We start from the raw sequence: 12,871 nt of genomic DNA on the forward strand, positions 1-12,871 counted from the left end.
TTGGGAACTAAGATGTTATGTCCCTCGTGCCTGTAATTACACTGGCTCACTCATCCTTCAAACCGGAACACAACAATATCATGTATTGCTGTTTTGCGGTAGAATATCTGATGAGTGGGTGGTACCTACTTAACCTTTAGTTGAATGTTTTTTTGTTTTTAATAATGTTGCCTTATTTTCGCTTACTTCATTTGTGTTTAAGCTAATTTCTATGCAGTCTACAATTAACCTATTAACAATATTCATATATTTACAGTTGGACTGGTGGTTGGTTCAGCTGGACTCGTCAATCTGATGTTATGCTACGAAATATAGAACAAACTATTTTATCATGTAAGTTTTTTTTTATATCTAGTTTAAGCATTTCGAATTGCAACACCTCAGAATTTATAACTTATAGCTCTAAGAATAATTTAGCATAATATAATAATTATTAATAAGGTAATGTAGGGTACACACATATGTTCAGTATTTTTTGGGGAAGTCGATATAATTGAAATTTTCTTGTACTGGGTGACTTTTTTTTTGGTTGTCGGTTGTGTCATAATTGTAGATGGCCAAATCTCATTCAAATGTTACAATTTTCATGACCCTCCTCATATCATTAATAGCTTAAGCTGACTATAACATTAACATAATATATATTTATTTACACCTGTTACGTCATTGTTTTATAAATCGAATATATTGAATTATATCAATTAATGTATAACATGTTTTTTTTAATTTTTAAATCTGGGGGTCGCGACTATCAAAGATGTCACGATTAGATATCCGAATGAACGAAAAAATTAAGCCATTAACGTAAAAAGGTTGTTTGTTATGTATTTATTTTATCGGTTGTTTTACATAAGTATATAAATATTAAATATATAAAGCATATTTTACACAGGTGTACATATGGAAATATTTTTATAACGTTATTAATTCCGTCCCCTTGTTCCGGGAAGCAGTTTATTGGTAGGTGTACTATAGCCGCTAGGGTATAATCCTCGTATTTAAACTAATCTTCTCAATTATATCATAAAAATATCTAGATATTCACTAAATATCTAGAATATATTTATTATAGTTCTTAGTTTGTATTATATACATCCCATTACTGGACAAAAGCCTTTTCTCCTCCCAAAGAGAAGTATTAGAGCTCACTTCACCACGATGCTCAAGTGCGGGTTTGTGGATGTTGATACGCATGTGCAGGTTTCCTCACGATGTTTTCTTACGAGATAAATCATAAACACAAACTAAGTAACGAAATAAACATGTACTATCCACTGATCTGTAGCGGTTCCCATTTAATAAACCTCTATTTAAATTAAACATATGCTGTATATTCAAGATAATTTGTTTAAATACACTTTGTAGTTAAGTATAATATAAATTGCTTGATAATACAGTAACATTTAATTGTTATCAATTAACAATTAAAAAGTACCTATATTACTTAAAGTAAGTAGATGATTGGACAATGAAATCGAAGACGCAATGCAAAGTCCATATTTGGGCCGGCTATAAGAAACAAAGTTTATTTTATCTATAAAGGTATTTGAATACGTATAGTCCATTTGAATGGTAGAAGTAAAGATAAACAAACCTATTATGTAACTATATATACCTTATATATCTTTCTGATAAAGTTATGACTGTAATGTACGTAGGTATGAATAGGAAAAGAAATATTCTAAATGATAATTTATATATTTTCGTATGAAATAATTTCGTAAACATCGGTAAACTTACACGATGTATATTCATATCAGTCACGTTCGGTTAAATTAAAAAAAAAACAGTTAAAACATGTTTTTTTTTTTTCATTTTTATAATTCAATTTCTCCACAGAGATCCGTGCCTTGGTTTATTTGGTTAATTAATTTATAACATTTAGTATGAAATATATACATATTTAAATACAGTAGATTATTAAATAATATTGTTTTTTTATAGTATAGGTAGGAGGACGAGCATATGGACTACCTGATTGTAAGTGGTCACCAACGCCCATAGACATTGGCATTGTAAGAAATGTTAACCATCGCTTACATCGCCAATGCGCCACCAACCTTGGGAACTAAGATGTTATGTCCCTTGTGCCCGTAACTACACTGGCTCACTCATTCTTCAAACCAGAACACAACAATACAAAGTACTGCTGTTTTGCGGTAGAATATTAGATGAGTGGGTGGTACCTACCCAGACGAGCTTGCACAAAGCCCCACCACTAGTGTATCACAAAAGCATTTTTCTGCAATATTAATCATTTATTTTATTTTATGTTTATAAGACGAAAATGACGAAAAACTATTACATATTTTTTTCCTATAACTAAATTGAGAATATTATTATGCCATCACATCTAACTTATTAAGTGTAACAACTTATAAATACAAAAACAGTATAAAGAAATTATTGATTTAGTAATTACGTTATCGATCAAACAAAACGACCTCAATAATACGATTATCGACCTTGTCTTTATTTATTCTCAATCATTCAGGAAATAAAAATGATATTCGCATGGTTACTAGTACAAAGTACAGTTCGCGAATACGCTTATCATCGGCGATGATCTTTACGTTTTGTTCGAACATTGTGTGTCGCGGTTTCCTGTTTTTAAAGAATTAAATGATGTAATTGATGCATTGAGTTTTTCATGTCGATAGATTAGTGCTTTAAACATACAAACTCGTTTGGTTTATAATTTTAGTATATTGTAAAAAAAGCCGCAAAGAACATATTTAAATAATTTAAATATAGTAATTGTTATTGTTTCTCCTTGGTGGAATCTTAATCCGAACCGTATGTGTGTACCTTAGCAGTTCAGTGTTCACAGGGGTCCATAGTGATAGGTATAGTCGCATGTATGATCCTCGTACACTTCGTTTTCCAGATAAATTAACTATCACCTCCGAATACAGCTCCAATTTATATTGCGAACAATTTTTATAACTACTATAAATACAAGTAATAATAATGACCTTTCGTTAGTTCAAAATATACCTAAAGCCAATTCCAATGGCAAAAAGAGAAAAGATAAACAACTGTAACCTTGAGTTGGCATGACATAATTGGTCGATATCAAAAATAATGTCGGAATTATTATCGGAAATTTGGAAGTAAAATTACAATGGATATAAGCAGTCATAGTGTTTGTATTATAAATACAAATTGTGTTCTTATATTATATAAAAATATGTTTCTGGAGTATAATATAGCAGAGCTATGTGCAAATCGCATGGAATTTGTGAATTTATGGATGGTTTATCTATACTGCAATTGGAGTGGGAAGTTATAAGAAATCTATAACACATAACCAGTGCAATTATATTTTAGCTTGCAATAAAAAGAAAAAATATTATTCATTTAATTTAATTTACAATTTTGAGGATTATGCGGTTCTTGTTTATAAATATTAACAAAATATTTTTATGTATCATGATGTTAAAGCGCATTTCTAGATATGTCAAAATATTCGTTTCAGATAACATTTGTTATCGGTATATAAGAATACGTTTATTCGTCTACTTTTTTATTTAGATAAAATATAAAACTTCTTAATGAAATATATCGGCATTAATAGATTTTTTTTAAATTACTACGTAACAGTAAATAGTAAGTGTATGTATAGTAACAGCCTGTGAATGTCCCACTGCTGGGCTAAGGCCTCCTCTCCCTTTTTGAGGAGAAGGTATGGAGCTTATTCCACCACGCTGCTGCACTGCGGGTTGGTGGAATACACATTTGGCAGAATTTCAGTGAAATTAGGCACATGAAGGTTTCCTCACTATATTGTCCTTCACCGTATAGCACAAGTTGAATTATAATCACAAATTAAACACATGAAAATTCAGTGGTGCTTGGCCTTGAACCCACGATCATCGGTTAAGATTAACGCGTTCTTACCACTGGACCATCTCTGTAAGTGTATGAATAGAGGCAAAAATAAAGACATTTTTTCTCTTAATATATTGTATAAAAATGTTTAATATTACAATGTGATGCACGTGTTCCGAAATGTGTAAAAAATAACAATATTGTATTTTTTTATATCGTTAAACGTTGAGAAAAAGTTGTTTGTGTGTACTTATATATGAGTTATTCTTGAAGATCAAATTAATTAAATATATTTGTTGATAATTCTAGTTGTATAAATAAGTTTAATAAAGTAAATACTATATAGAGTGTTTGTATTCTATTAAATTAACATAATAATAATCAAGTAGTTAGGTGTTAGTATATTTTTGGACACATAATACCTGTGTTTATTTCAATCAATCAATCAACAGCCAATCATTGTCCACTGCTGAACATAGACCTCTCCCAAGGTGCGCCAAAGCACCCTGTCCTCCGCCTTCCGCATCCAGTTGGTGCCCGCCACCTGTGTTTATTTATTACTAGTTAATTACTCCGGTAAGAGTCGTCTTGAAATAATGTATAAAATTTCTTCTGCCTTGTTTAACGATACTCGAGTTTTATGCTAAAAAAGAAGCACTCAATGTTTCAGAGGCCTATGTGTTTCGCAAAATGTTTTTTGTCATAGGTTGAAGGTTTGGAGCTTATTCCACCAACCCGCATTGGAGCAGCGTAGTGGAATAAGCTCCAAACCTTCTTCCCAAAAAGGGAGAAGAGGCCTTAGCCCAGCAGTGGGACATTCACAGGCACACTTACATAGGTTATGTTATGCCTATACGAGAGTAATTCGAGGATATAAAAAAATACTTAACAATTATAATAATAGTACCTAACTTCCTACCTATTCCAATCGAAGGAGTAAAAATTCACAAACCTTAGACTTGCATGTTCCATGCGAGGTGATAATAGCTCTGCTGGATAACGCCACTCCAAACAGTTCTTGATTATTATAACTCTATACATAATACAACACTACTCCACTATATCCTTTTTTATTTTACTTTCAAAAGTTTTTATAACAAGTTCGCCGACATTTAAGACGCCATTTTTCGACGCCATCGTGATCTCGATTCTCGACCTCTCGATTATATCGCGTCAATTTAATGTAAAAGTTTTTAATGTCTTTGCTCAAGTCAATTTTTAAATTGTAATACCTTGCCAGGTGTCAAGACTGTCTATAAGCGTTTCTACGTGGACATCGGCGCGGTGGTCGGCCAGAGCGACAAGATATGGACCATCTCCCTCAACGACGAGAGTACCAAGACCCCGCTAGTGATGTTACATGGGATGGGCGCGGGCGTCGCACTCTGGTGTCCTAACCTTGACGCCTTTGCGGCCACTCGCCCCGTCTATGCTATGGACTTATTAGGTAAGCTGACTAGCAAATAGATCACCTGGTATAAAGTGGTCACCACCGCCCGTAGGTATCGGCGCTGATAGAAATATTAATCATTCCTTACAACGCCAATGCGTCACCATCAATGGGTATTAAAATGTGATGACCTTGTGCCTGTTATATTGGCTCACTCAACCTTCAAACCGCAACCTAAGTATTTCTGTTGGGCGGTAGAATTCATATGTGGAGTCGATGGCTCTTACCCAGGTGGGTTTGTACAAAGTCATACCACAAAGTCAATTTATTTCGAAACAGTTTTGCAACTGCATGTAGAAAAAAAGTAACTTCTATTATTATCGTCATTTCGTTTGTGTCGGATGGAATCCAGAATTGCTCGGGCATTAGGCCGTCTCGGCTCTAACAAGAGAATAAATTAAACACCTAATCTAATTTACAGGATTTGGTCGCAGTTCGCGCCCCAAATTCTCGTCGGACGCGGAGAAAGTCGAGGCTCAATGGGTGGAGTCGGTCGAGCAATGGAGAAGGGAGGTCAAAATTGACGAGTTTATTCTTCTTGGTCACAGCCTCGGTGGATTCATAGCCACGGCCTATGCGCTTAAGTATCCCGAGAGGTGAGTGAAAAATAAAGTATTTCTTATCATAATTATTTTAAATTTAGTGTAGAAAGGCAGGTCTACGTTGTAAACATGTATATATACCCTTTTTTTTCATTGTGACAAGGAGTCAAAAAAAAACCCTTTAAGAAGGTAAATGTTAATCTCCACGGTTAACCAATGGAAATAAGTAAAAACCACTCCTTTGTTCAACAGCCATCAAAGCGAGCTAGATTATATATAGATAGCCTTGAAATTAAAGGGAATTGCTAACAGTAGAATAGAATATAATAGAAAAGAATATGCTTTATTGTACACCAAGAGTTCCAGAACTATTTTAAACAAAAACACAAAAAAAAAACGAAAACTACTTTGTACAAAAGACGGTCTTATCGCTAAAAGAGCGATCTCTTTCAGACAACCTTTGGGTGAAAGACATGAGATAAATAAATAAAGCGGTAAGGAGGTGTATTGATCATCTCAATTTTTATTTTTTAAATATATTTTAATACATTATTATTTTAATACATTTCCGTTTCCGGTTGTCAAAGCGTAAACATCACAACTGTACAGCTCCTGATTTAAAGTGTTTTAAAATTATTTACGATCACCTTACCGCATTGTGAAATCTATAAACATATATTGAAGTGTTGCGAGTACGGTGGAAATATTAGTTACGCGTAAATCGTGGACACTATAATACATTTCGTAAAGAAATATGTACAAAAATTTAAGAATTGTGTCACATAATTGGCATAAGTCACATTGGCATAGACAAAAGCAATCTTAGTGTCAGTGACGCCTTCATATCTGTGTTGCCAGCTCCAGAAAAATAAATCTACTACTGGTTACGTTCCATTATATGCAGATTAGCATGATGTCTCGTACCAATACCTTCTACACAATTGTTATGGGTGACTTCAATGCCAAAGTGGGAGTACAAGAAGATGGTGAATCGAGGGTAGGAAAATTCGGCTATGGGCGCAGAAATCATCGGGGACAAATGCTGGTAAACTTCCTCGAGGCTCAGCGATTATTTCTGATGAATTCATTTTTCCAGAAAAAGCCCCAAAGGAAGTGGACCTGGCGAAGCCCCGATAACATAGCGATGAATGAGATCGACTTCATTTTATCCAATAAGTGCCAAATATTTAGGGACGTCTCCGTGATCAACAGGGTAAACACTGGAAGTGATCACCGCCTGGTAAGAGGCACCCTGAATAACACTAAAATAGAACGATCGCGGTTAATGAAGTCGACTCTTAGACCAACTCTGCCTCAGGTCGAAGCTGGTTGCGAAAGCTTCCAGCTGGAACTACAGAACCGATTTGCCATGTTGGAAACCAGGCAGGGCATTGACGACGCCACCAATGGTCTGATGCGTGTCATCCGCGAGGTAGGCCAAAATTACTTTCGACAAAAGAGCAATGGACGTAAATCGAAGCTCTCAGGCGAAACTCTGAGATGACGAGGAGACGAGAACAGCAGAACATGACGCCATCTGAGTGTCAGGCACTTAACAGGAAGGTTAAAAAACTAATAAGGCGTGACACAAGACGAGCGAATACCCGGAATATTGAAGATGCTATAGCACTCAATAGGGGCTCAAAGGTTCTTGCAAAGTCACATACCTCCTGTTGTCACCTGACAAAACTCAGAACCATACAAGGCACAACCGTCACCTCAAAACCAGAGATTCTAGCTGAAGTCGAAAAGTACTATGGCGATTTATACTCATCACGAGTACCTCCACCTGAGTCCCACAGTGCGGATGACCCACGAGCCAGACTAACGCGCCATCTATCAGACGATCTTCCCGACATCGATTTGGGCGAGATTAGGATTGCTCTCGGGCAACTTGGAAACAACAAGGCTCCAGGAGATGACGGAATTACCTCAGAGCTTCTCAAAGCAGGAGGCACACCAGTTCTGAGAGAGCTGGCTAACATCTTTAATTGCGTCCTCCACAATGGTATAACACCGAAGACATGGAGCAGAAGTGTGGTGGTGCTGTTTTTCAAGAAGGGCGATAAAGCTCTTCTGAAAAACTACCGCCCCATTTCACTTTTAAGCCATGTTTACAAATTGTTTTCGAGGGTAATCACGAATCGTCTTGCCCGAAAATTCGATGACTTCCAACCCGTGGAACAGGCTGGGTTTCGAAAAGGCTTCAGTACCGTAGACCACATACACACACTAAGGCAAATAATACAGAAGACCGAGGAATATAATCAGCCTCTATGCCTAGCGTTTGTGGACTACGAAAAAGCCTTCGATACCATCGAGACCTGGGCTGTTCTGGAATCCATGCAGAGATGCCTAATTGACTGTCGGTATGTCCAGGTGGTGAAGTGTTTGTACGAAGCCGCAACCATGACCGTCCAAGTACAAGATCAGAGGACAAGACCAATCCAATTGCATCGCGGGGTAAGACAGGGAGATCTAATATCACCGAAAATAGATAGAATAGACCCATTAGTTTAATGTCTAATATCTATAAGATATTTTCAAAAATTTTACTGTATAGAATTACCGATATCCTTGAAGAAAATCAGCCTAAGGAACAGGCGGGATTCCATAGCAAATTTTCAACTATAGATCATATCCACGTCCTTAGACAAATAATGCAAAAAGCTAAAGAATATAACAAGATTTACTATCTAGGGTTTGTCGACTTCAACAAAGCATTCGACACATTGGAACACGGCTTTATCTGGGACGCATTAGCTACACATGGCATAGAAACAAAATACATACGAATTCTTAAAAACATTTACACAAAGAGTACTGGGCAAGTCAAACTAGAATGTATAGGAGAAGAATTTTCGATTAAACGAGGTGTACGATAAGGAGACCCTATCTCACCTAAACTATTTTCAGCCGTCCTAGAAATGATATTCAGGAATCTAGAATGGGCAAACAAAGGTCTAAACATAAATGGGGAAAACCTGAGTCACCTGCGTTTCTCCCTGAAAGACCCTGGAAACAATGCTGCAACAGTTAACGGATGAAAGCGAAAAGGCAGGTCTGTCAATAAACCTAACAAAAACAAAAATAATGTCAAATTCTTCGCAAACAGAGATCATAAAAATAAATAATCAGCAAATAGAATACGTACAGGAGTATATATACTTGGGACAGCTAATATCTACCGAACAATGCATGCAGAAAGAAATAGAAAGAAGAATCGCTAATACTTGGAAACGTTATTGGTCACTTAGTGAAATTATGAAGAACAAAGAAATGCCTAGGAAAGAAAAAAGGAAAACATATAATATGTGTATTCTACCATGTTTACTATATGGGTGTCAAACCTGGGCATTGACAGAACAATTAGGAAACAGAATAAAAACCTGCCAAAACGAAATAGAGAAGTACGACAGGAGTTAAAAGAAAGGACCGAGAAAAACTAATAAACATAAAAAGTAAAACAAAATTTAAAGATGTATACACATCATATAAACAACTAAAGTGGAGATGGGAAGGACATATGATGAGAGAAAAGGAAGAAAAATGGACAAGGTTAATAACTATATATATATATATATATATATGTTTTTTCATTGTGACAAGGAGTCACAATGAAAAAAAACATATTTGTTCCAAACAAACGGTACGTGAGCAAGACTCGTCACGGGCACAAGGGACATCAAATCTTAGCTCGCTTTGATGGCTGTTGAACAAAGGAGTGGTTTTTACTTATTTCAATTGGTTAACCGTGGAGATTAACATTTACCTTCTTAAAGGGTTTTTTTTTTGTTAAAAATACAATAATATATTGCTATTACCCAGACGGGATTGAAAAAAAACCACCAGTACAGAGATAGTTATTTTCATTTAGTTATTTATTTCAACAGGGTGCGACACCTTATCCTCGCGGATCCGTGGGGCTTCCCCGAGAAACCCTCGAACGTCTACGAAAAGTACCAAGTGCCGTTTTGGTTCCGAGCCGTGGCCACTGCCCTGCAGCCCTTGAACCCGCTGTGGGCGGTCCGCGCCGCCGGGCCGGCCGGCAAGTGGCTCGTCAGCAAGACCCGCCCTGACATATCCAGGAAGTATTTGAACTACGTGCCCGATGCCGAGACCGTCATTCCAGAGTACATATACCAATGCAACTCACAGGCGCCTAGGTGGGCTATCGTTCATATATTACCTATTTTAATTTTTTTTTTATTTTCATAATTAATAGGCCAGCGTTTGACCGTTAACTTGCCTGATGTTAAGCATCGACACGGTCTAGGGTGTAGCACGCTTACCTATAAGAAACCTGTTCACTCTGGATTTGAAGACACCAACATTGTAGCTATCAGGAAATACGGACGCAGGCAAAACATTCCATAGTTTCGCAGTGCGAATGATGAATGTGGATTCAAAGCGCTTCGTACGTAGGCGGGGAATATCCACTGTGTACCTATGGCGCTTTAGTCGCGTATGCCTGGCCGTTCGATAGTAAAAAGGGGCTGGAGGAATCAGTTCGTGTGATTCCTGAGCACATTCTCCGAAATGAATCCGATAGAAGACTGAGAGTGATGCAACCGCACGTCGATGTTCAAGACTTTGGAGCCTAGACTCGACCAATGTGTCGTCTCCTATCAGTCTTCTGGCACGCCTCTCAATCAACTCTAGTGCTTGAAGGTGGTTCTTGGCAGAGCCATCCCAAAGTTGAGAGCAGTACTCCATACATGACGTCACTTGTGCTTTATATAAGCTTAGCAGTTGTTCTGGAGTAAAGTAACGTCTCACTTTGGAGAGGATACCAAGTTTTCGAGCGGCTATTTGGGCTTTGGACTCAATAAAAGAGCCGAAATTTAGAGTCGACGTGAGAGTAATGCCAAGAAGGTCAAGATGGTCAGTTATAGGTACAGACACATTTCGGAAAGAGGGAGGTAGCTGGAATTCCCTCTTAATATCAAATATTCATCTTACGACTATATGTAATTTGTGCACTTTTGGTTTAAATATTTAATGGATTTACTTATACACACATGTGTTGTACACCAATCCACCCATCAATCAGCAGTGGAGTAGCTAGGTGTACTGAACCCGCTAATTAACAAGGGATGCATTTGCCCCGTTACTATAACGATATGTTCTCACCCGCAGTGGCGAGGGCGCCTTCCACACACTGATGCACGGGTTCGGCTGGGCCAAGAACCCCATGTTGCGTCGCGTGGGCCGGCTCGATGCCGGCCTGCCCATCACCGTGCTGTACGGGTCGCGCTCCTGGGTCGAATACAGCACCGGACACGTGATCGGGGAGAGCCGGCCCGACTCCCAGACATATGTGCAGGTAACGACCGACGCCCACATTGATAAATCGGATTGAAGCAAAAGCTAATCTCTAAAATCTGATTTATAAAATGTTCAAGTTATTTTCTTGTATATACACAACTGTAACGGTAGATTTCGTAGTAAAAATTATTATTTATTTTACATTTCTTTGTCTACTTTATTACAGGTAATAAATGGCGCAGGTCACCACATTTATGTAGATAAACCTGAACAGTTCAACAAGTTCGTACTAGAAGCATGCGCACGCGCAGACGACGGACCTAGAACGAAAAGTTTACCAAACACGGAGAACAGTACGGACACAAACACCGACAACAACAATCACGGGCCTACGTCTTGATAGTGATTATAGTTTATTTAGTTAGGAATAGCTTTTGAATTTATTAAAATTTATTAATAAAAAAAATTATATCACAAATGTGCCTATATATCAAGTAGGAATAACATCGCTTTATAACGAAACATGTTCAATTAAAAGCAGTTTTAAGTCAGTATTACGCTAAGGCGAACCGCTTGAATATTTACAACATTTTATTTTTCAAATTGTAATTGGAGAATTCAGACATCCTATTCGTTTACAATATACTGTTTAAAGAATAAAAAACGACTGCATCAGCCCTTTATAATAAATCATAATTCGATATAGGCGATGTCCAATGTATCTAAATTTTATTTAAATTAAGTGAAAGTTTCTTATTTTATTAACGGTCTTACTTTACTTTAAATGTGGTTTAGGGTAATAATGATTTATCTATTTCTGTCATTGATAATTTAAATCTAAAAACAAGTCATTGTTTTATTACTAACCATAGACAACATTTATAGGTATAGAGTTATAGACTATAATAATATAATGTCCTCCAGACCGATTTCGGCCACGGCGGTCAATCTCAAGAGAGATTAGCCAACTGCGCAATAGACTATACCAACCACAGCAAGAGTAAAGACAAATAAACAATGTTGACACTGAACTGACACGATATTATTTCGCGAAATAATTTTGTGAAGTCGTTATCGTAATTTTGGAAGTTAAATTAAAGTGGATGTAAGTAGTTAAGTTGTAGTGTTGTATTCTAAATAAAAATATATTAATCATGAACTGTTTGTAATGCATAAGGTATATCTAAATCGAATGTTTGTTTATCTTTACTCTTTAGATTAGAATGGGGTATACATCCGTTAGAATTTAGTTTTTGTTATGTGTATTGTAGCCAATTGCTGACGTTTATGTATATTAATAATAAAAAATAAAAGGAATTTTTGAAAATTAAAAAACGCAACTGCCTTTAATGAATTTAAAACCCCATACATTCAAATTTATTAAGATATTTAAAAGTTATAGCGGAATAAAGAAACTCGTGTATACATCAACCCTGAAAACATTACACTCATTTTTTGGACAGACTAACATTTGGCAGTAAACAATATTTCTCACTTGTAGAGTTAAAAGGGATGACAAGTATTTGATTCCTGTCAAATGTTGACAGGATATAGTTAGTGACAGTGTAGAGATTGTGTAGGAATAGCGCCATTTAAACATTATGTTAATTTAGTTTTAAAATGCACAAGTACAGGTTTAAAAGTATTGTATGCCTCTTAATATTGTTGAGCTTAAGATTTTTATACTTAAAATTACTTATGTAAATAAAGATAATTTATTGAAAGGAATATTGTGTTTTATTTATATGTATTTCTGAAAGTAGTTTAGAACATTGATAAT

General features: G+C 36.3%; 1 protein-coding gene across 7 annotated transcripts in view; it reads left to right on the top strand.

The window, feature by feature from the left end:
• Nucleotides 1–12,871, top strand: part of LOC126774991 (1-acylglycerol-3-phosphate O-acyltransferase ABHD5) — a 31,091-nt gene that overhangs the window by 2,441 nt on the left and 15,779 nt on the right. For 5 of the 7 annotated variants that reach the window (XM_050496693.1, XM_050496692.1, XM_050496694.1 and 2 more), the window contains 6 exons: nt 257–333; nt 5,072–5,278; nt 5,703–5,877; nt 9,717–9,989; nt 10,963–11,149; nt 11,318–12,819. In XM_050496693.1, the coding sequence (XP_050352650.1) occupies nt 257–333; nt 5,072–5,278; nt 5,703–5,877; nt 9,717–9,989; nt 10,963–11,149; nt 11,318–11,491 (1,093 nt within the window). In that variant the 3' untranslated portion in view covers nt 11,492–12,819. Of the gene's footprint in view, nt 1–256; nt 334–5,071; nt 5,279–5,702; nt 5,878–9,716; nt 9,990–10,962; nt 11,150–11,317; nt 12,820–12,871 lie in introns of those variants that run through there. The other 2 variants (XR_007669849.1, XM_050496689.1) reach the window with 2 other exon arrangements.

Source organism: Nymphalis io, chromosome 17 (genome assembly GCF_905147045.1).
Source record: "Nymphalis io chromosome 17, ilAglIoxx1.1, whole genome shotgun sequence".
In the NCBI taxonomy this organism is placed as follows: Eukaryota; Metazoa; Arthropoda; class Insecta; order Lepidoptera; family Nymphalidae; genus Nymphalis; species Nymphalis io.